At 45.0% G+C, this 24,759-nt stretch overlaps 1 protein-coding gene across 3 annotated transcripts in view; it reads right to left on the bottom strand.

Annotated features, from left to right (window-relative positions):
* RABGAP1L (RAB GTPase activating protein 1 like) overlaps nucleotides 1-24,759 on the bottom strand; it is a 553,255-nt gene that overhangs the window by 187,577 nt on the left and 340,919 nt on the right. For all 3 annotated transcript variants that reach the window (XM_054037867.1, XM_054037869.1, XM_054037868.1), the window contains exon 14: nucleotides 8,190-8,303. In XM_054037867.1, the coding sequence (XP_053893842.1) occupies nucleotides 8,190-8,303 (114 nt within the window). The remainder of the gene's footprint in view (nucleotides 1-8,189; nucleotides 8,304-24,759) is intronic.

The following is a 24,759-nucleotide window of genomic DNA, read 5'->3' as shown; positions in this document are numbered from 1 at the left end:
CTGGGTTTAGCAGGCCAATGCTCAAACCACTGAGCTCTCTCTCCTCCCTTCCCATGTATTTGTAAAATGCTTTCTTGTTACCCTTTATATTCTAGCTAGTTTAATCTCATTTTGTGCCTTGGCCTTTCTAATTTTGTCTCTACCTACTAGTGTTGTTTTTAATACTCATTCTTTGTAATTCGACCTCATTTCCACTTCTTGTATGAATCTTATTTGAGTTTTAGGTCATTGAAGATCTCTTGGTTAAGCCAGGGTAGCTGCTTACCATACTTCCTATCTTTCATACGCATAGGTATGGCTTGCTTTTGTGCCCTTAATAATTATCTCTTTGAAAAACTGCCAACTGTCCTTAACTCTTTTTTCCCTTAGGGCTGGTCCACACTAACCCCCCACTTCGAACTAAGATACGCAACTTCAGCTACGTTATTCACGTAGCTGAAGTCGAACTATCTTAGTTTGAACTTACCGCGGGTCCATACGTGGCAGACAGGCTCCCCCGTCGACTCCGCGTACTCCTCTCGCCGAGCAGGAGTACTGGCGTCGACGGCGAGCACTTCCGGGATCGATCCGGGATCGATTTATCGCGTCTAGACAAGACATGATAAATCGATCCCAGAAGATCGATTGCTTACCGCCGGACCCGGAGGTAAGTATAGACATACCCTTAGACTTGCTTCCCACAGGACCAGGGCCGGCTCTAACTTTTTTGATGCCCCGGGCAAAAAAAAAGAGCGCTGCTGCCCCGCCGTACCCCCCACCGAGCGCCGCCGTACCCCCCCTAGCGCCGCGCAGCCAAAATCCCCGCCCCCCAGCACCACGCGCCCAAACCCCCGCCCCCAAGCGCTGCGCAAGCCCCCGCCCCCCCCAGTGCCGCGTCACCCGAAGCCCCTGCCCCCCTCTGAGCGCCGCGCCAGCCCCCGCTCCCCCTCCGAGCGCCGTGCCGTGCCAAGCCCCCGCCCCCCCGAGTGCCGCGCCAAGCCCCCGCTCCCCCCGAACACTGTGCCAAGCCCCCCGCCCCCTCCGAGTGCCGTGCCGCGCCGCGCCACACCAGCCCCCGCCCCCCCTACGAGCGCCACGCCAAGCCAAGCCCCCACTCCCCTCCGAGCGCTGTGCCGTGCCAACCCCCCCGCCCACCTCCGAGCACCATGCCGCACCAACCACCCCACCCACCTCCAAGTGTCGCGCCAAGTCCCCGCCCCCCCATCCGAACGCTGCGCCAGCCCTCGCCCCCTCCTAGCGCCGCGCCGCCCCGCCCGAAGCCCCACCCCCCCAAGCGCCGCGCCGTGGAAACAAAAATACCCTCCAGCGCTGCCCCTACGAACCAAATAAATAAATACATACATACATACATAAGCCACACACCCCCCGAGCACTGCCCCGCCCCAAGGTGCTGCCCCAAGCACGTGCTTGGTGGGCTGGTGCCTGGAGCCAGCCCTGCACAGGACCTTAACTACCAATTCTCTGAGTTTGCTGAAGTCTGCCTTCTTAAAGTCCACTGTCTTTATTCTGCTGTTTTCCCTCCTACTGTTGCTTAAAATCAAGAACTCAATCATTTCGTGATCGCTTTCACCCAAGCTGCCTTCCACCTTCAGATTCTCAACTAGTTCCTCCTTGTTTGTCAGAATTAAATCCAGAGTAGCCCCTGCCCTAGTGGCTTTCTTCACTTTCTGTACAAGAAGTTGTCTCCAATGCATTCCAAGAACTAGTTGGATAATCTGTACCCTGCTGCAGTTGTCTAGATAGTTGAAGTCCCCCATCATCATCAAGTCCTGTATTTTGAATGATTTTGTTAGTTGTTTAAAAAAAGTCTCATCCATGTCTTCTTCCTGGTTAGGTGGTCTATTAGAAACCCCTACCATGATATCACCCTTGTTCTATACCACTTGTATCCTTACGCAGAGACTTTCAAACGATCTGCCTTACACTTCTGTCTCAATCTTGGCGCAAGTGAATACATCTTTAACATACAAGGCAACACCTCTTCCCGAACTGTCCTTCCTGAACAAGCTGTATCAGTCTATACCAATATCATCTAGTGTGATCTCCTGCACAGCACAGGCCATAGGACTTCCCTGAATTAACTCCTGTTTGAATTACAGTAGATCTTTTAGCAAAACATCCAATCTTGATTTTAAAATGGCCAGTGATGGAGAATCCACGACAACCCTTGGTAAGTTGTTCCAGTGATTAATTACCTTCACTGTTAAAAATGTATGCCTTATTTTCAGTCTAAATTTGTCTAGCTTCAACTTCCATACATTTGCTCTTGTTATACCTTCACTAGCTTGAAGAGCCTTGTACTATCAAATTTCTGTTCCCCATATAGGTATGTATAGACTGATCAAGTCACCCCTTAACCTTCTTTTTGATAAGTTAAATAAACTGAGCTCCTTGAGACTATTACTGGAAGGCATGTTTTCCATTCCTTTTATCATTCTTGTGACTCTTCTCTGAACCCTCTCCACTTTATCAACATCTTCCTTGAATTGTGGACACCAGAACTAGACACAGTATTCCAGCAGCGATAACACTGGTGCCAAATACAGATCTAATATATAACTTCTATACTCCTACTCAATTTTCCCAATTATACATCTAAACATCACACTAGCCCTTTGACCACAGCATCACACTGGGAGCGCATGTTCAGCTGATCATCCACCAAGAGTTTGTCAGAGTCTCTGCTTCCCAGGATAAAATACTGCATCCTGTAAGTACGGTCTGCATTCTTTTTTCTTAGATGTATGAATTTGGCTATACTGAAATGCATATTTGCATGCACCCAGCTTACCAAGCAATCCAGATCACACTCAATCAGTGACCTGTCCTCTTTATTATTTACCACTCCAATCTTTGTGTCATCTGAAAACTTAGTAAGTAATGATTTTGTGTTTTCTTCCAGATCATTGATAAAAACTAGGGCTGTCGATTAATCACAGTTAACTCACGCGATTAACTAAAAAATTTACTGCGATTAAAAAAATTAATCATGATTAATAGCCGTTTTAATCGCATTGTTAAACAATAGAATACCAATTGAAATTTATTAAATATTTTGGATTTTCGTTTTCATATATATAGTATTTTGTGTTATAATTGAAATCAAAGTATTTTTATTACAAATATTTGCACTGTAAAAATGATAAACAAAAGAAATAATGTTTTTCAATTCTCCTCATACAAGTACTGTAGTGCAATCTCTGTCATGAAATTGCAATTTACAAATATAGATTTTTTTTTGTTATATAACTGCACTCAAAAACAAAACAACGTAAAACTTCAGAGCCTACAAGTCCACTGACTCCTACTTATTGTTCAGCCAATTGCTAAGACAAACAAGTTTGTTTACATTTATGGGAGATAATGCTGCCCTCTTCTTATTTATAATGTCACCAGAAAGCGAGAACAGGCATTTGCATAGCACTTTTGTAGCCAGCATTGCAAGATATTTACATGCCAGGTATGCTAAACATATGCCCCTTCATGCTTCGGCCACCATTCCAGGGGACATGCTTCCATGCTGATGACGCTCGTTAAAAAAATAATTCATTAATTAAATTAGTGACTGAACTCCTTGGGGACGAATTGTATGTCCCCTGCTGTGTTTTATGCACATTCTGCCATATATTTCATGTTATAGAAGTCTCGGATGATGACCCAGCACATGTTGTTCATTGTAAGAAACACTTTCACTGCAGATTTCACAAAACGCAAAGAAGGTACCAATGTGAGATTTCTAAAGATAGTACAGCACTCGACCCAAGGTTTAAGAATCTGAAGTGCCAAAATCTGAGAGGGACGAGATGTGGAGTATGCTTTCAGAAGTCTTAAAAAAGCAACACTCTGATGCGGAAACTACAGAACCCAAACCACCAGAAAAGAAAATCAACCTTCTGCTGGTGGCATCTGACTCAGATAATAAAAATGAACATGCGTCAGTCCGCAATGCTTTGGATTGTATCGAGCAGAACCCGTCATCAGCATGGACGCATGTGTCCTGCAATGGTGGTCGAAGCATGGAGAGAGACAGGAATCTTTAGCGCATCTGGCATGTAAATATCTTGCGACCCGGCTACAATAGTGCAAAGAGAACGCTTGTTCTCATTGTAAACAAGAAGTGGGCAGGATTATCTTCTGAAAATGTAAACAAACTTGTTTGTCTGAGCGATTGTCTGAACAAGAAGTAGGACTGTGTGGACTTGCAGGCTCTAAAATTTTCCATTGTTTAATTTTTGAATGCATTATTTTATTTTTTTTACATAATTCTACATTTGTAAGTTCAACTTTCATGATAAAAGAGATTGGACTACAGTGCTTATATTACATTAATTGAAAAATACTATTTCTTTTGTTTTTTTTACAGTGCAAATACTTGTATTCAAAAATAAACATAAAGTGAGCACTGTACACTTTGTATTCTGTGTTGTAATTGAAATAAATATATTTGAAAATATAGAAAACATCCCAAACTATTTAAATAAATGGTATTCTATTATTGTTAAAGATTGTGATTAATCGCAACAGCCCTAATAAAAACATTAAATAGCATTGGGCCAAGCATAGGCGCCAACTCCGGGGGGTGCTCTGGGGCTGGAGCACCCCTGGGGAAAAATTAGTGGATGCTCCGCACCCACAGGCAGCCATGCTCCCCCATCCTCGCCCTCCCCCGGCCCCAGCACACCACGTCCCCACTCCTCACCTTCCCTCCCAGCGCTTCCCACCACCTAACAGCTGTTTGGCGGCGCTTAGGACTTTCCAGGAGGGACAGGGAGGAGCGGGGATGCGGCACACTCAGGGGAGGAGGCGGAGAAGAGGCGAGGCAGGGGTGGGGACTTGGGGGAAGGGTGGAATGTGGGCAGGAAAGGGGCGGGGACTTTGGGGAAGGGGTTGAATGGGGGCAGTGCAGAGGTGGGGCCAGGGGCAGGTTGAGCACCCACCGGGAAAAGGGGAAGTCGGCGCCTATGAGGCCAAGAACTGATCACTGCAGGACCCCACTAGAAACACTGATGATGAGTCCCCATTTACAATCACATGTTGAGACCTATCACTTAGCCATATTTAATCCATTTGAGATATGCTGGAGTTTTTTGTGCATTGTTCTAGTTTCTTCATTATAATGTTGTGTGGTACCAAGTCAAATACCTTACTGAAGTCTAATACTATTCCCTTTTTATCAACCAAATTTATAATCTCATCCAAAAAAAGTTATACAAGATCTATTTTCCACAAAACCGTGTTGATTGGCATTAATATGTTACTCTTCTTTAATTATTAATTGAGTTCTGTATCAGTAGTTTCATCATTTTTCCCAAGATTAATTTCAGGCTGACAGACATTTAATAACCCAGGTCATCCTGTTTATCCTTTTTAAATAGCGGCATATTAGCTTTCTTTTAGTTCTTTGGAACTGTCCCAAGACTCATTGAAAAACAATATTAACATTTCAGTGAGCTCCTTGGCCAACACATTTTAAATTCTTGAATGCAAATTATCTGGACTTGCTGATTTTAAAATGTCTAAATTTAGTAGCTGATGTTTAACATCTTACTAGATTACTGTTGGAATAGAAAGAATATCGCCATCATTATATAAATTTCAATATATCATCCAGCTATTTCCCAAATATAGAACAGAAATATTAATTGAACACTTCTGCCTTCCTGCATTATAAAAGACAATTCTACCATTTCTGTTTAGTAATGGAGTGGAGGACGAGACAAGTAACAGGGAGAGGGAAGGGGAGTGGCAGAGGCAGTGCCTAGACAGTTATTCATTCTGCACACCAAAAAAAATAGAAGGGAATACTGGATGCAACCCCCACTCCCTTGCAAAAGGGGTCTCTAGGAAAAGGTGCAAGCCCCGTCTTTAGGAGCACGGATCACTATGTCAGAGGTCCCCCAGTGATGCCACCCCAGCAAAAGTCTTTTTGGGGGCACAGGTTGTAACTACTTCCCCCCACCCCATCCTTATAAAAGGAGGGAGACACAATTAACACACTTCTGGCTGCCTACCAGAATAGGTATATATTGTTTAAAGCAGAAATTTAAGATCTCTTGGGGTGTAAAAATATGAAGTGTGTGTGAAATTTGTCACCTGCTCAAACTGGCTTTAGACAAGTGACTTATATAAATATTTGGGGGATGGAATCCTCCTCTCCAACCCACAGAACACCTGCACAGCCACTACATTTCTCATAAACAGTGAAGTTTTAGCAAGTGAATCCATAAAGTTTGTAAATCTACTGGTTATCCAGCCACCCCATCTAGGCCCACATGCAACTCCACTCTGACCTGTCCTTGAGAGAACTTCCAAAGAATGCAGCACTCTCTGCATGACCTCTCTTTGGCCTGTTCCCCATGCAGCAGAATCATAGCTCTCTTGCTCTCTTTGCAAACCTGTGAAAGAGGCAGATACGAGCCCCCGGTTTTTGATAACTGGATAAAATCAAATATTGTAAAGGGTAAAGGGAAAGACCTTTGTACTGGTTACACTCGGTTACATTAAATCAGATCTCTGAAGTTTTTTTTACTGTGTATCACAGTGGTGGGCAAACTATGGCCCGCGGGCTAAATCCAGCCCACCAGCCATTTTAATCTGGCCCTCGAGCTCCTGCTGGGGAGCGGGGTCTGGGGCTTGCCCCACGCCAGCTGGAGAGCAGGCTCGGGGGCCCCACCACGCAGCTCCCGGAGGCAGCGGGATGGCCCCCCCTCCAGCTCCTACGCTTAGGGGCAGCCAGGGGCCTCCACTCTGCATGCTAGCCCCACTCCAAGCACCGCCCCCGCAGCTCCCATTGGCCAGGAACCGCAGCCAATAGAGCCAGAGAAGGGACACGCCGCTGCTTCCGGGAGCCGCTTGAGGTAAGCGCCGCCCACAGCCTGCACCCCTGAGCCTCTCCCTGTGCCCCAACCCCCTTCCCCCTCCCACCCTCCAAACCCCTTGGTCCCAGACCGGAGCACCCTCCTACACCCCAAACTCCTCATCCCCAGTCCCACTACAGAGCCTGCACCCCGCCAGAGCCCTACACCCCACTCTCCTGCCCCAGTCTCCACCCCCCCCATACCCTGAACTCCTCATTTCTGGCCCCACCCTGGAGCCTGCACCCCCAACCAGAGCCCTCACCCCCTCCTGTACCTCAACCCCAATTTTGTGAGCATTCATGGCCTGCCATACAATTTCTATTCCCAGATGTGGCCCTAGGGTGACGAGATGTCCCGATTTTATAGGGACAGTCCCGATTTTTGGGTCTTTTTCTTATATAGGCTCCGATTTTTCACATTTGCTGTTTGGTCATCCTATGTGGCCCTCAGGCCAAAAAGTTTGCACACCCCTGGTGTATCAGCTCAAATTGCATGTTGAAAGCCATAGGATAGCCAGTAACTGACTATTTTAGGGCAAACATGTCAGTTTGCAATAGGATACATAAACTTGCAAGAAGCAATTTGATGAGATATAACTCAGCATAACTAATAATCCCACAGCTTCACCAAAATAATTCATGATGACAAAAAGAAAAGAAAATCTAATCTTATTTTCCACCCCTGGCTGAAAATTACAATGGTGGAAGAACATAACTGCTCTAGCTGTGATGCCCCACTTTGGATCTCTCCACTGTGACAGGTCCGTGTTTTGTGCCCGGGAACAAGTTACTTCACTTAGTGCCTCAGCTTCTTCATCTATAAATTGGGGCTGATGATACCCTTCTCCATCAGGTGCTTTGAGATCTATGAGTGAAAGTGCTACGTAAGAGTTAAGTGTTATTTGTGGGAGTCAGATGCCCTACTCTCTGAGTAGCTGCTGCAGGGAGGCTCTTTGCTACTGTCACTGCAGAACTGGCTCTGGAGGCTCATACTGCCCTGGCAGTTCTCTTCTGCAGACCAAGTGACAAAGCTCAATTGCCCTGTGCCTCTACTGCAACAGACCTGTGAGATTGTACTGCCCATCAGCAAAGCTGACTTGAGATCGTAATATTCCCACAGTCTCACTTGAGGAGATACAGAATATGAAGTTACAAGATCTACTTTAGTAGGTCTAATCCTGAAGAACACTGAAAATTACATCTCTAATTCAAAATAAGTTTTAAGATCTTACTGACCACTAATTTGAACCAGACCAAAGTTACAAGGGAGTAAAATCTCAGCAAAAATCTCAAACAACTTTTTTTTTTTTAAACAGAAAAAAACTGTCCACACCTTACATATCTTGTATAGCGATTCCTGCCCGTCTCCTCCTGTGTCTTTGAAATAGTCATGTGCTGGAAATGTTCGATGAATGTCTCGTGTAATGACACTCTCCTGGGCAGAGTCCTAGTGAGAGAAAAAAAATACTATTAGCACAATTACAGTATAATTAAATATGCAGAATGTAAAATTATATCTGCAGTCAACATGGTTACATCACATAACTGCCTTACTGACTTGTCCCCCAAAAATGCACTTAAAAAAAATTCTACTCCTATAACCAGTAGGCAGCTGCTTTACTAAGAGCAACGTGGCAAGTTTTTCTTCCTCCAGGCTTCGGGTCCAAAAAGCTTAAACTCTGGTAGCACTTTAAGGAAATGGTTAGTCATTTAATTGTAGTTGCTTTTTCCCTGGAAATGTTGAGTACTATATCCCTCTGAATATCAAGAAAACAGAATCAGACTGCCTTGAGCAACCTTACAGATGCATTTCTTCAAAACATATCAAGCCAACAGCAAAACAGTGCTAATTACAAATTAAAACTAGTAGTTTGAACCTGTTTGAAAATACTTAAAATTGACCATTCAATGCTCTCAAGAAAAAAAAAAAGCAGAAAATGTTGTTATACTAGAATCCATAATGACCACACGTGACTATTCATCCTGCCTCTCTCAAAACAGAAATAAGAAAGGATTACGTGAATGTCAGACAAGTCCATACTTTCTCTTGCTACCCCGTACCTCTTTAATACAGCTGAATTTTCATGCTGGCTAGTAATTAGATCTGTCTGTTTGTGTGCAAAAGGAAGGAGACTGCTTGGAAAGCTATGCGTCTGTCAAAAAACATCCAAATTATTGCAAATCAATCCTGAGAAAATTCTACTAGCATATACCAAGCAGAGATGCCAACCTGGTTCTGAGACTTTTAGGGATGTTTGTGAAAATAATTAGGAAGGAATCGGGGAGTTCGCTTGGACCTCTCTCTCCCCTCTTCCTGCAGAAACTGGGAACTCTCCCTCTCCCCATAGGCACCAACTTCCCCTTAGTACGGTGTGTACTTGACACCCCCCCGGCCACGCCCCTTCCCTGCCTCTTCCCCCGCCCCTGCACCGCCATTGCCCCACCCCCATTCCACTCCTTCCCCCAAGTCCCCACCCTGCCCCGCCTCTTCTCCACCTCCTCCCCTAAGAATGACGCATCCCGCTCCTTCCCCTCCCTTCCAGAAAGTCCAAAGTGCTGTTAGGCAGCGGGAAGCGCTGGGAGGAAGGGGCAGGAGTGGGGATGCAGCACGTTCGGGGGAGAAGGAAGCAAGGAGGGGGTGGGGGGAGCTTGGCTGCCGGTGTGTGCTAAGCACCTGCTAATTTTTCCCCGTGGGTGCTCCAACCCTGGAGCACCCACGGAGTCGGCGCCTCTTTTTCCTGTCTATGCCCATGGGCTGTGAGATACCTGGGCGGGAAAAAAAAAAAAAAAGCCGAGTGCTGCCGTCGGAGTGAAATATCAGGACAAATTGCGTCCCGACCATAGATCGGTCGGGACACAGGACAAACAACTAAAAATCAGAACGGTCCCGATTTTATCAGGATGTCTGGTCACCCTATATCAGAGGCACACTACGCAGTGTACGTATTGCCAGAGGGGTGGTGGAGAAGAATGCCCTCCCTGGTGCCACAGCACTATTTGCTGTGTTTGTCAGATCCCGGTGGTGGTGAGTGAGACAGACAGACAGACATACACACACGCAAAATTAGTAGATTTGCACCTGAATTAATAATTTCATAATTACATGTAAAAATCAGGAGGATTGTGGAAAATTAGGGAGGGTTTGGCATCTCTCTACCAGGGAGCTCTAACCAAGCATTGGTGTTATAGCTACAATAACAAGAGAACCTAAACCTCCTTCTATCATAACAGCAGCATACTGGGTCACACCAAAGGTCCATCTAGCCCAGTATCTTGTCTTTCGACAGTGGCCAATGCCAGGTGCCCAGGAGGAATGAACAGAACAGTTAATCATCAAGTGAACCATCCCGTCGCCCATTCCCAGATTCTGGCAAACAGAATCTAGGGCCACCATCCATGTCCATCCTGGCTAATAGCCATTGATGGACCGATCCTCCATAAATGTATCTAGTTCTTTTTTGAACCCTCTTATATTCTTGGCCTTCACAACATCCTCTGGCAAGGAGTTCCACAGGTTGACTGTGCGTTGTGTGAAGAAATATGTCCTTTTGTTTGTTTTAAACGTACTGCCTATTAATTTCATTTGGTGACCCCTAGTTCTTATGTTATGAGAAGGAGTAAATAACACTTCCTTATTTACTTTCTCCAAACCCATCATTATTTTATAGACCTCTATTATATCCCCCCTTAGTTGTCTCTTTTCCAAGCTGAAAAGTCCCAATCTTATTAATCTCTCCTCATATGGAAGCTGTTCCATACCACTAATCATTTTTGTTGCCCTTTTCCAAACCTTTTCCAATTACATATAGCTTTTTTGAGATGGGGCGACCACATCTCCATGCAGTATTCGAGATGTGGATTACCATGGATTTATACAGAGGGAATATGATATTTTCTGTTTTATGATCTATCCCTTTCCTAATGATTCCCAACATTCTGTTATCTTTTTTGATTGCTGCTGCACATTGAGTGGATGTTTTCAGAGAAGTATCCACAATGACTCCAAGATCTCTTTCTTGAGTGGTAACAGCTAATTTAGACCCCATCATTTTATATGTATGCGTGGGATTATGTTTTCCAATGTGCATTACTTTGCATTTATCAACATTGAATTTCATGTGCCATTTCGTTGCCCAGTCACCCAGTTTTGTGAGATCCCTTTGGAACTCTCCACAGTCTGCTTTGGACTTAACTATCTTGAGTAGTTTTGTATCATCTGCAAATTTTGCCACCTCACTGTTTACCCCCTTTTCCGGATCATTTATGAATATGTTGAATAGTACTGGTTCCAGTACAGACCCCCTGGGGCGGACACCACTATTTACCTATCACCATTCTGAAAACTGACCATTTATTTCTACCATTTGTTTCTCATCTTTTAACTAGTTACCAATCCATGAGAGGACCTTCCCTCTTATCCCAGGCCAGCTTACTTTTCTTAAGAGCCTTTGGTGAAGGACCTTGTCAAAGGCTTTCTGAAAATATAAGTATACTATATCTACTGGATCACCCTAGTCCACATGCTTATTGACACTCTCAAAGAATTCTAGTAGATTGGTGAGGCATGATTTCCCTTTACAAAATCCATGTTGACTCTTCCCCAACAAATTATGTTCATCTATGTGTCTGACAATTCTGTTCTTTACTATAGTTTCAACCAGTTTGCCCGGTACTGAAGTCAGGTTTACTGGCCTGTAATTGTCGGGATCATGTCTGGAGCCCTTTTTAAAAACTGGCATCACATTAGCTATCCTCCAGTTATCTGGTATAGAAGCTGATTTAAATGATAGGTTACAAACCACAGTTAGTAGTTCTGCAATTTCTCATTTGAGTTCCTTCAGAACTCTTAGGTGAATGCCATCTGATCCTGGTGACTTATTACTGTTTAATTTATCAATTTGTTCCAAAACCTCTTCTAATGACACCTCAATCTGGGACAGTTCCTCAGATTTGACATCTAAAAAGAATGGCTCAGGTTTGGGAATCTCCATCACATCCTCAGCCATGAAGACTGATGCAAAGAATTCATTTAGTTTCTCTACAATGGCCTTATCGTCCTTGAGTGCTCCTTCAGCATCTCGATCATCCAGTGGCCCCACTCGTTGTTTAGCAGGCTTCCTGCTTTCTGATGTACTTACATTTTTATGCTATTACTTTTTGAGTCTTTGGCTAGCTGTTCTTCAAATTCTTTTTTGGCCTTTCTAATTATATTTTTACACTTCACTTGCCAGAGTTTATACTCCTTATTTTCCTCACTAGGATTTAACTTCCACTTTTTAAAGGATACCTTTTTGCCTCTCACTGCTTCTTTTACTTTGTTGTTCAGCCACTGTGGCACTTTTTGGTTTGCTTACTAAGTTTTTTAATTTGGGGTATACATTTAAGTTGAGACTCTATTATGGTGTCTTTAAAAAGTTTCCATGCAGCTTGCAGGAATTTCATTTTTGGCACTGTACCTTTTAATTTCTATTTAACTAACTTCCTCATTTTTGCCAAGTATCAGAGGAGTAGCCCTATTAGTCTGTATCCACAAAAACAATGAGGAGTTTGGTGGCACCTTAAAGACTAACAGATTTATTTGGACATAAACTTTCGTGGGTAAAAAACCCCACTTCTGCATCTGAAAAAGTGGGATTTTTTTACCCAAGAAAGCTTATGCCCAAATAAATCTGTTAGTGTTTAAGGTGCCATTGGACTCCTTGTTGTTCCTCATTTTTGTGTCGTTCCCTTTTCTGAAATTAAATGCTACCATGATAGGCTGCTGTAGTGTTTTCCCCACCACCGGGATGTTAAATTTAATTAGATTATGGTCACTATTACCAAGCAGTCCAGCTACATTCACTTCTTGGACCTGATCCTGTGCTCCACTTAGGACTAAATCAAGAATTGCCTCTCCTCTTTACGGTATCAAAAAAACTTTATCTTTACATTCAGTCCTGAGGTAACATGTACCCAGTCAATATGGGGATAGTTGAAATCCCCCATTATTATTGAGTTTTTTTATTTTTCTAGCCTCTCTAACCTCCCTGAGCATTTTGCAGTCACTATCACCATCCTAGTCAAGTGGTCAGTAGTATATCCCTACTGCTATATTCTTATTATCCAAGCATGGATAATCTATCCATAGAGATTCTATGGTACAGTTTGGTTCATTTAAGATTTTTATTTGATTTGATTCTATGCTTTCTTTCACATATAGTGCCACTCCTTTCCCCCCTGCACAACAGTTCTTCTTTCCAATATATTTTGTACCCTGGTATTATTGTGTCCCATTGATTATTCTCATTCCACCAAGTTTCTGTGATGCCTCAATATCCTCATTTAATACGAGGCACTCTAGTTCACCCATCTTATTATTTAGACTTTTAGCAATTGTATATAAGCACTTAAAACTTGTCACTTTTTAGCTGCCTGCCATTACATGATGTAATTGAATGGGACTCTTTTTCATTTGACTGCTTCTCATCAGATCCTACCCGTATTTTATCATCTTCCCTCCTCTCTCCTTACTAGGATATAGAGAATCTCTATTAATAGATTCTCCCCTATGGGATGTGTCTGTCCGAACCACATGCTCCTCCACACCTGTTGGCTTTTCCCCAGCCCTGAGTTTAAAAGCTGCTCTATGAATTTTTTAATTTTAAGTGCCAGCAATCTGGTTCCATTTTAGTTTAGGTGGAGTCCATCCTTCCTCTATAGATTCCCACTTTCCCTAAAGTTTCCCCAGTTTCTAATAAATCTAAATCTCTCCTCCCTACACCATTGTCTCATCCACACATTGAGACCCTGCAGTTCTGCCTGTCTAATTGGCCCTGCACATGGAACTGGAAGCATTTCAGAGAATGCTACCAGGGAGGTCCTGGACTTCAATCTCTTACTGAGCAGCCTAAATTTGGCCTCCAGGACCTCTCTCCTATCCTTCCCTGTGTCATTGATACCTACATGTACCACGACTACTGGCTCCTCTACAGCACTACACATAAGTCTGTTGAGATGTCTCAAGAGGCACACAGCAGGCAAGTCACCATGCGGTTCTCCCAGTCATCACAAACCCAGCGATCTATGTTTCTAATGATCAAATCCCCCATAACTATTACTTATCTCTTCCTAATAACTAAAATTCCCTCCCCCAAAAAGGTATGCTCAGTGTGAGAGGATACCACAACATCATCTGGAAGGAGGGTCCCAACTATGGGATCGTTTCCCTCTGCTCCCGTTGGATGGTGTCCTTCCCTGAGACTTTCATCCTCCTCAACAGCCCCGAGGCTGCCAGACCAGGGGTGGGACCGTTCTACTGTGTCCCAGAAAGTCTCATCTGTGTCCCGGAAAGTCTCATCTATGTACCTCTCTGTCTCCCTTAGTTCATCCAGTTCAGCCACTCTGGCCTGCAAAGCCCATACACGGTCTCTGAGAGCCAGGAGCTCCTTGTACCGAATGCACACATATGCCACCTGTCCGTAGGGCAGGTAATCATACATGCTGCATTGAGTGTAATAAACAGGATAGTCCCCACTCTGTTGCTGGACTTCTGCCTGCATTTTGTTTTTACTCCTGCAGCTCATTCCTTTGTTGATGTTTTGTTTTTATCAGGGGGTATTTTTGGCCTTAAGTTTAAAGAAGTTTAAAGAATGTTAAGTGTATCTAGCTCCCCCTCACACTTTCCTCTGAACTCCCTCGCAAAACTCCCCTGGTCACTTAGGAGCAGGCTTTTTAAAGCCCTGGTCATCTTGAGTAGCCCCGCCCCCTGGTTAAAGGTTGATGGGTGTTAAAGGGTTTAGGTATCAAAGCCTCATTAAGAAGCTCTCAGCCTTTCCTAGCAGGCCGCTAGGCTCAGCACACAGTCCTCCCAAAAAACAGACCGTACGGTTTATTTCAGTCAGGCAGCAAGCGCACCACAAATGCATACACTACAGACAACAATTTTACCCCAAGGATCACGTAATCGCTCCTCCTTCACCTGGAGAACTCCCTTGCAAAAGTCCCGTTAGCTGCTCATGGTTGCTCAGAGCAGGCTTTTTAAAGCTCTGGTCTTCCTGAGTAGCCCCACCCCCTGATTAAGGGTTGATGGGTGCTAAAGGGCTTAGGTATCAAAGCCTCATTAAGAAGCTCTCAGCCTTGCCTACCAGGCCACTAGACTCAGCACACAGTCCCCCAAACAAACAGACCACACCGTATATTTCAGTCAAGCAGCAAGTATACCACAAATACAAACACACACACTACAGACAACAAATCACTACACTATACAACACTATCAGTCACCTTAGCTTTAAACTTGTTCCTTGGAGATTGGAGGTGCGGGGGGAGGTGGAGTGGGATGTCCTGCTCTAGGATAGAAATTGCTCTTCTCCATTTTTTTTGTGACCTTGCAGGTAAAACATGGAACCCTGGCATGTTACACAGAATGAAATGGAAGAACGTTCCTTTAAAGTACATTTACTATAAAAAATAAAACACCTGTGTTCACTTTACAGAGGCTTCTAAACTCCTGTTCCTAGCCCAGTTTAGGACACAGTTCATGATCCTCGGCCATCAACACAAAGCATCCCTAAATTCAGTACATCCAGCTGCCAGAAAATGTTCTCTGTTTAGGGCAGGGGTCTCAAACACGCAGCCATGGAGTTATTTCTTGTGGCCCGCCATGGGCGCTGACTCCACCGGCAGCCAAGCTCCCCTCCTGCCGTGCTCCCTCTCCCCCCCGAGCGTGCCGCGTCCCCACTCCTCCACCTATCTCCCAGCGCTTAGGACTTTCGGGGGGGGGGGGGGAGCGGGGACGCGGTGCATTCAGGGGAGGAGGCGGAGAAGAGGTGGGGCCACGGCAGGGATTTGGGGAAGGGGTTGGAATAGGGGCAGGGAGGGGACGGAGTTGGGGTGGGGACTTTGGGGAAGGGGTTGGAATGGGGGCAGGGAAGCGGTGGGAAAAGGCGGGGCAGGGGTGGGGCCTCATGGACTAGACGAGCAGTCTGAGGTATGAAGTTCAGCATGTATGATTCTTTGCTGTGAGTAGCTGGGAAGAATATTTGTTAAAAAGTGGCAACGTATTTTTTATGAATAGGTACTTTAAGAAGCTCCTGCCATTACGGCTATGTTGATAGACTGTTAGTGTAGATCATCATCAGTGTTATTGACCACATAAGGAATAGTTACAGGTGTTTATATTTTCTTAAAAACCCTCTTCGCATTACAGTTTTAAAAAAGTTAATACATTCTTCTAATAGCATACCATATTACTCTTCATTTTATCCATTTTTGACTATACTTTTGTAGCGTTGTATGAAAAGGTTTCAGTGATGTGGCCCTCAGGCCAATGTACTAGTCCTCACGTGGCCCTCGTGGTGATTTGAGTTTGAGATCCCTGGTTTAGGGGGATCCTTGAGTCTCAGAGCCTTGTAAGAGAACTGTGCCACTCCACCATACAGCTGCCAGTGTAGGGGTACGGCCAGATTTCTACAGCGATCCCTTGAAACAGTAATAGCCTGTTGGGGCCATTACCAGCTGGTGCATGTTAGAACATACTTCAGACTGCTATAATCTGCACCCAGGGATTGGAAAAGTGCCCAACCCATTGCAGGATTAGGAAAACACAAAAGGAACCTCTCTACCCAGCTGTGCTGAACACTCTTCAGCTGCAGCTGAAAAGACAAACGCAGGTGTAACTTTGTATAAATGAAATCTAAGCTTAAACTGGCTTCTAACACTATTGCACTGAGCAGCGCAGACATAGCCAAAATTTCTTTAAAACCATGTTCTAGTTCAGTTCCCTACTCACCTCTGCTCTCATTTCCTTTTTATGACCCTCCTAATCCTCACTCCCAACTGCTTCTTCACCTCCTCTTCTTACTCTGAGATTCACTCCTTCCTCCAAGCTCCACCTTCCCTATGAAACACTATTCCCTCTCTTACACAACCAGCTCTCCCTCTCTTCTCTTTGAAATCCCTCCTTAAAACCCAATTCTTCCATGATTCCTTCCCATACTAGTCTCCTCACCAATGATTCCTAACCCTCAGTTGTCTGAGCAGCTGTTTTGCCTTTGTTTAACTGTAACTCTTCAGTGCAGGGACTTTGATCTATTCCCTATTTTATAAAAAGCATCCTGTTTGCTAATCTATGCTAAGTATTCCTAGGGTACCTATCACTGTGTTAACTGACCATGCTACAGAAATACATAACAAAACAGCAACAAAACCATAGTTAATAAACACAGTTTCTTAACAAGGTTCTCATCCCGGTGTGCATGTCTAGCCCCCTTTTTCAAATGAGTATTTTCTTAGTTATAGCTCTCAAACCATGCAATGGAATAAATTCTTAAGCACGACTGAGTTAGAGTGACCAGATAGCAAGTGTGAAAAATCAGAACACTTTTTTTTCAGGGGTAGGTGGGGGTGTAAAAGGGATATATGAGACAACGCTCCTAATATTGGGATGTTTGGTCACCCTAAACTAGGGTGACCCGATGTCCCGATTTTATTGGGGCTTTTTGCTTATATAGACGCCTGTTACCTGCCTATTGCCCCCCACCCCCATCCCAATTTTTCACACTTGCTATCAGATGTCCTGATTTTATAGGGACAGTCCTGATATTTCGGGTTTTTTCTTATATAGGTGCCTATTATGCCCCACCCCCGTCCTGATTTTTCACACTTGTTATCTGGTCACCCTACCCTACCCTAGACTGAGTTAGGACAAACTCTCTAAATAAACTGCAGCCCTTCTCTTCTCCCTCACTCAGTTTGAGTCTATCAGTTTTGTTACACATTTATGTAATCCCTTTAATGGAAGTTTAGGTCAAGAGGTAGAACATTTTCACTAAAATAGCTCATTGACAAGAGCTGCTTATACTTTTCTGGCTAGTGAATAAACAATAGGTCCAGTATGTAGTCCTAGGATAACAGGTCAAATAATTCAGTTCAACAATTACTGTAGCAATCAAACCACACTATTGCTATATTGAGGAAGAAATTTAATGAATGCATTTCAGCATTTAAAAGCTCCCCCTGAAAACAGCTTTATTTTCTTCTACTCAAACGAGAATGTCTCACATTGTATGCTTACATTAAATAACAATGAATCCTTGGTCTATTTAAAAAAAACATCACAGTACAAATGTTGAAGGAAAATTCCAGGATAGCACATAAGCTATTCTAATCACTACGTCCAGTTAGAGAGAAGACAGTACCTCTGTATTTAACCCCCCCCCCAAATCTTTAAAAGCATGTCAAACATTGGGCCAAAGTGTGGCTTTGCTAGCATGGCGGAGCAAGGGGTCAAAGGAGCACACAGTGCCCCCTTGCACCCAGGTGCTAGCTACTTATATCATAGGTAGCAGCGCAGGAAGGGAAGCAGGCTCTACAAAGTTGCTATGTCCCCTCCCCAAGCTGGTGGGAGGGCAGGGCAGAGTCGAGGCCCCACTTAGGGTGACCAGATGTCCCAATTTTATAGGGACAGTCCCGATTTTGGGTTTTTTTTCTTATATAAGCTTCTATTACCCCTCACCCCCTGTCCCGATTTTTCACATTTGCTGTCTGGTCATCCTAGCTCCACTTCCCCCAACACACCCACAGGCACGGCTAAATCAGAACATCAGGGAGTATATGCTGTACTAGGTATGGAACTGATGCAATTTATTCCCTCCTCAGAGCAGCAGGGAGGCCAGGAGGAAGATTGTGATGCACGGAGTCATAATCTCCATCTCAGGGCTACCCTGTATTCAGGGCAGATTGTAAACTCAAGATTTATCCCAGAATAAAGAGAAATTTTTCAAAATAAATTGGAAATCACCTTCTTGACTATGTACTGATGTAGGTCAACTGGGAGCCACTGACCACTAGAACTCATGAGAAAGGAGGAGACTTTCAGAGCGGATGGAAGGTACATCATTCTCTTTCTACTTTTTTAAATATAAATTAACCAAATTTAAAATACTGTAACTTACAGCAGCAGTTTCACCCATGCACTGTGAACTAAAGGAATGCTGAACTAAAGGAAATCTTTTGTGACCACTTATTTCTCAAGCAGGAAGGCCAGCAAAACAGTCTTCTCCCACAGAGATACTAACACACTAATGCTGTTACACACAGAAGAAAAGAGTGAGCAGTTCTGCATGGCCAAAGGGGGATAACATACAAACACTTTTCAAGAAAAGCTAGTACAGCATCAGGTTGTATTATCTTTCCTGCTAAACCTCCTCCATGGCTGGGATCCTCCCATAAGGAGCAGTCATCAGCAATTGCTGCACCCGGAGAAATCCCTAACTGTGTAGCTCCCAGTGATCTCATGCTGGTAGAGATGAGGGAGGGTGTCAAGTGCCAGTACTAGAGCAGAAGAGGCATACATAGTTCAAGCGCCTATAAATCCCCTGGGGAAAGCAGGGTTTCTAGGCAGGCTCCACAGTTAATTCCACAGAGCAAGCTGACCCACATTCCCAATGGAACAATGTGAAGGAATCTCTGGACGATTTTTGTGGAGTTTTTGCCAACTTCTGTGGCTTTTACCCCAGAGAAGGCAATCCAGCTCACTAAAATTGAGATACGGGAAACCTATTAGGTCAGAGTCCTCCCAACTGGGGCCAAATTGAACCCTACAATATACTTCTAGTGCCTCCTTCACTCTAGCTACAATATTTTCTAGTGCTTTTTCCAATGGAACTACAACCCAAATTTGTCTCAAGAATGCTGTCAGGGAATCTAGTTTTTTTTCTTTATTGGTTCAGACATAGTGACAGTTCTAGCACATAACCAAAACATTTAAACATCATGTAAACAGTAAACAAGACTGAAAAGAAGATATTGCCTAACAATATGATAGTGTGATAAAATATCTAGAATGTGCCATAGATTGCTTTAATTTCCCTTTCAGCTACCTCTCCTACATACCAACCTAAATTAACACCCACCCACTCCCATACACACTTCATATTAGTATCTTTCTAAAGAACAAGCTGCTTTTCCATATTAATACACCCTTTTCTCCCATTCATTCTTCAGATGTACTTATACAAAGAAAAGCACATGGATATTTTAAAGTAAGTTATAGGAAAGCTGCCAGACCCAGTTTTTTGTTGTTATTCTATCTGGAAGAGAGTTCAGGTTCAGCTTCCATCTCCCCCCACCCCTGCCCCACCCCGCCCTTCCCCTATTGAGAACAGAACATTTAATTGGGTACACAAGATTTAACAACATTGGGGGTTTTGGGGGGAGGGAGGGAATGAAATTTTCTGGCTGTATAAAGGCCTAAATTCAAATCCTTTTTTACTGAGGGAGACCTAACAGGATTCAAAGTGGGATCATCCAGCAGTATTGAATGGGTGTTTCTAGAATAATTACAGAGAAGCAATTAGATAGTCCTAAAATAATCTGGGCCAAATGGCACAGGAATGAATTTATTCTCAAAAGACCACATGAGTCTGAAGTGTGATAAAACCTATGTTCCAACAAAAGCCATTATAGAGTCTGTGACAAAGGCCAGTGTAGGACAACATTGTAAAATGTATGAAAAGCACCTTGTTAAACTTTCCAGTTCACATGAGTTCAGTTTACAATTCTGCTACTAGGAGAATCACACTAACTATACTGCAAAGATCTGGGATATAAAGCAGTTTATGGTTATTGTAATTTGTATACTTAGCGGGTTTCTTTTATCGTTTTGAAAACAGTTACTTTCTTGTAAGAAAGAGAAAAGAAATTCAGGTGCCCTGGCATTAAGAACAAGAGTTCTAATGATCTTGATTATATTTCATACAATGGTTTCTGTGCTGCCCACTCAGAGGAATGATTGGGGAAGGACTATTTTCATACATCCTCTACACAGCAGATTTATGAAAGTAAGATCCCGATGAACTCTCTGGCTAAACAGCTAAACATCGACTACAGTGGCATTAACTGAACTGAGATACTCCCTGGCACTGCTAGTACCGTAAACTTTCAAATGCTACTTCACATTGTTAAAGTGTTGCTATCATCAACAGACTCGTTTTAACATATGAGCCTTAGTATATAAAACTAGTTTGTTATTTTATAATTATAGTTATTTAAATTAGCTCCATATTTGGGATCCATGGGAACCTCATCTTTAGTTTTAGGTTGGAGGCAGGTCTACTCTGAAGTGCCACTGGTAGGTGCACTTGGAGTATCCTCTACTCACACTTACAATAGCAGATCCAATTTGCACAATAGACATAGAAATGTTAGAATTTTTGGTTACATTCATCTCACTGGGGATGGAAGGAGTATTTTTCTCTGCAAGTTTAATCAATTATTTTTAAATTATGTGAATGTGGTGCCCAAACTTTTCCTGTCGCGCCCCCCATTACCAGTAACAGAATCTGTCCGCACCCTCTCTCCATTACTGCACAGCCAAGGCTTCCTAAGCAGCAGAAATTGGGCTGAAGGTGGAACTGAGGGTGGGAGGAAAATGGGGATGGGGGAGGAGCTGGTACTAGAGGCAGAGCTGGCCTGGAGTTGGAGTGGAGCTGCAGCTGGAGCTGGGCTGATGGCAGAGTAGGGTTGGAAGTGTGATGCTCCCTTCCCACCCCCTGGGGTGGAGGGAGGCTGGCTCATGCCCCATCACTTGCCCCTCTGAACGTTTGGGGGGGTACATCCCACAGTTTGGGGACCACTGGTCTAAGACATAGCAAGAAGATGAATCAGAGGACTGGGGTATAATAGGCAGCATCCAGACACCACAATATCTACCATACAAAGACTAAAGCAAAATAGACCCCAGAACTTTAAAAAAAAAATGCAGTACAACTATAACCAAGCACTTTCTAACGCTAGGACAGGGAAATCATTTACCCTACCAAAAAATACCATAAACACAGGCACCGAGGACAGTGGTCAAGTAACAAATAACATGGAGGCCAGAGGTTATGTGGTTTTGTTATTTAGTTACCATACAACAAGAATGGGTCTGCGACCCAATTTACATAAAGGAAACATTAAACTAAAGAGATATTCCTAGCACTTACACATGAGAGATCCTGGTGTGGCTTAGCACCTCAGTTCAATCAACAGCTGCTTTCGGAGGTAATGAATTATCTACCTACACATCTCAGATTTATGACTTGTTAACACTTTATACGTCAATGGTAGAGCTGGAAATAGAAACTCAAGGCTCTTAATTTACCATCTGGTATCCTAGCCAGAGGATCACTCTTCTTCCCAGGCAAGATGTATATGTGAGATATAATTGCACACTCTCTACACACATGGCAGTGATATCCATATGATAAACTGCAGAGCCTTATGATACATTAAAATGGATATGTACGATGGGGAAGATCCTCAACTCTTGTGGAAAAATTGGAAAGAGTCCAGCGGAGGGCAACAAAAATGATTAGGGGTCTGGAGCACATGACTTATGAGGAGAGGCTGAGAGAACTGGGATTGTTTAGTCTCCAGAAGAGAAGAATGAGGGGGGATTTGATAGCAGCCTTCAACTACCTGAAGGGGGGTTCCAAAAAGGATGGAGCTCGGCTGTTCTCAGTGGTGGCAGATGACAGAACAAGGAGCAATGGTCTCAAGTTGCAGTGGGGGAGGTCCAGGTTGGATATCAGGAAAAACTATTTCACTAGGAGGGTGGTGAAACACTGGAATGCGTTACCTAGGGAGGTGGTGGAGTCTCCTTCCTTGGAGGTTTTTAAGGCCCGGCTTGACAAAGCCCTGGCTGGGATGATTTAGCTGGGAATTGGTCCTGCTTTGAGCAGGGGGTTGGACTAGATGACCTCTTGAGGTCCCTTCCAACTCTGATATTCTATGATTCTATGATTCTATGATTCTCTGCTCCGGCCCTTTTATGCCGGATAAAAGGGTTGCAGTGGTATAAAGGGGCCCTAAAAGCCTGGATTTGGCTGCCAGAGAAATACCCTGGTGCAGACATTGTGAAGACCCTTAGACCATCTTACAAACTTTGGCACACAGGATGTGCCAGGGTCGCAGAATGCAGCACCACGGACATTCTGAACAATGCAGCAGTCCTCAGGGCAGGCCCAGAAGGCTGCTGCAACTTCTGACATGCTCTCTGGGCTTACTAAGTTAAACCAGGGGCTTCCTAGCCCCCAAAGCAGCGCAGGGTCAAGAAGGCACAATACCATATTAGTATCTTCCTCCCCTGCTCTTACTGGACTGAGAGTTCTGTGCTGTGCTTTTTAGAGGCGAGTACAAAACCTTACCAAATATTTATTTATATTATTATTATAGGTGATCTGGTAGCACCACCTTTTATTAAGGTTGCCTGACATATCCCATTTTAAGTCTTTGTTTTTAGAGCTTATAACTTGGCCAAACTAACAATTTGGGCTGAAATTTTCCATGCTATGTATCTGCCTCCAGCTGGATTTGTTTAGAAAATGTCAGCCAAAATGGTTCAGCCATTTCTGAGAATGAAGCTAGAGAAAAATACATGTTTTTGCCCATGTTAAATAATTCTGGTGACCTTTTCTTTGAAAAGCTGCAAGCCCCCAAGCTTTGGATCAGGGACTTGAAATTTGGCAGGGGCATGTGGCTTTTACCACCCATGTGAAAATCTGTCCAAATTTGGCCAAGTTACAAGTCTCTGAAAAAAATCACAGTTTACACCTGCTGAGCAGAAACTTGCTAGAGCTTTGCAGATAAAAGCACTGAAGATTCCATCTGCACTGAGCATGCTCCAACCTGGTGCGGAACAGTACTTTCCCTGCAATTGCTGCTAACGGGCTGCTGCGAGCTGGGCTGGGCCCAGGCATCGGAACTGAGAGTAGCAAGCTGCCTCTCCTATGCTCTCAGTGACCCTGCTGCTGGCAGAGCCCAACCAGTGGGCAGGAGGAAGGGGCCTGACTCTAATACAGAGAGGATAAGAGGTGGACTGAAGGGGGGCACCAAATTGGCACAAGGAATTGAAGGATGGGGGGAGATACGACTGGGACTGGGAGTTGGGGGAGACAATGGGGTGGGTGGAGCAAGGGAAGAGAGGGACTTGCTAGGCAGCGAGATTCAAACTGGAAGCTGGGTAGGGGGGAGAGGATTGATAGATTTTAAGGCAAGAAGGAACCATTATATCATTTAGTCTAACATCAAAGCACTGGGACTGGCTGGGCAAAGGCACTGGGACTGGGAGCCAGGGAAGGAAATAGAGGGTGGGGAGAAGAGACTGGGATCAGACGAGAAGCCAGCAAGGGAGAGTGGGACTGGCTGGGCAAGAAGACCGGGAACCAGTAGGGGAGAGAGGGGTGAAGAGAACATAGATTTTATGAGGAGCCAGGGTGCAGGGGGAGAACTGGGACAGGCAGGGCCAGCTCCAGGCACCAGCCGACCAAGCATGTGCCTGGGGCGGCACCTTGGGCCGGGGCAGCGCTCAGGTTTTTATTAATTTATTTATTGGGCGGGGGCTGGCGCGGTGCTGGGGGCTGGCATGGTGCGGCGCTGGGGGGGGCTGGTGCTTGGAGGAGGGATGGGGGCTGGTGCGGCGCGGCGCTGGGAGTTCGGGGGCTGGCGCTCGGAGGAGGGGTGAGGGTTGGCGCGGCGCAGCGCTGGGGGAGCGGGGGCTGGCGCTCGGAGGAGGGGCGGGGGTTGGCGCGGCGTTGGGGGGAGGGGGCTGGTGCGGCGCGGCACTGGGGGGGCGGGGGCTGGCGCTCGGAGGAGGGGCGGGGGTTGGCGTGGCGTTGGGCGGGCGGGGGCTGGCGCTCTGAGGAGGGGCGGGGGTTGGCGCGGCGTTGGGCGGGCGGGGGCTGGCGCTCTGAGGAGGGGCGGGGGTTGGCGCGGTGCTCGGAGGGGGCGTGGCTTCGGGTGGTGTGGTGTTCTGGGGGGCGGGGATTCAGGCAGCGTGGTGCTGGGCGGGCGGGGATTTCGGCGGCACTGGGGGGGTACGGCGGCGCAGTGTGGCGCTCGTGGGGGGGGGCGGCACTCTTCTTTTTTGCATGGGGCAGCAA

Source organism: Malaclemys terrapin, chromosome 8, assembly GCF_027887155.1.
Source record: "Malaclemys terrapin pileata isolate rMalTer1 chromosome 8, rMalTer1.hap1, whole genome shotgun sequence".
Taxonomy (NCBI): Eukaryota; Metazoa; Chordata; order Testudines; family Emydidae; genus Malaclemys; species Malaclemys terrapin.
The sequence above is the reverse complement of the archived record's forward strand: the minus strand, read 5'-3'. Positions and strand labels throughout refer to the sequence as shown.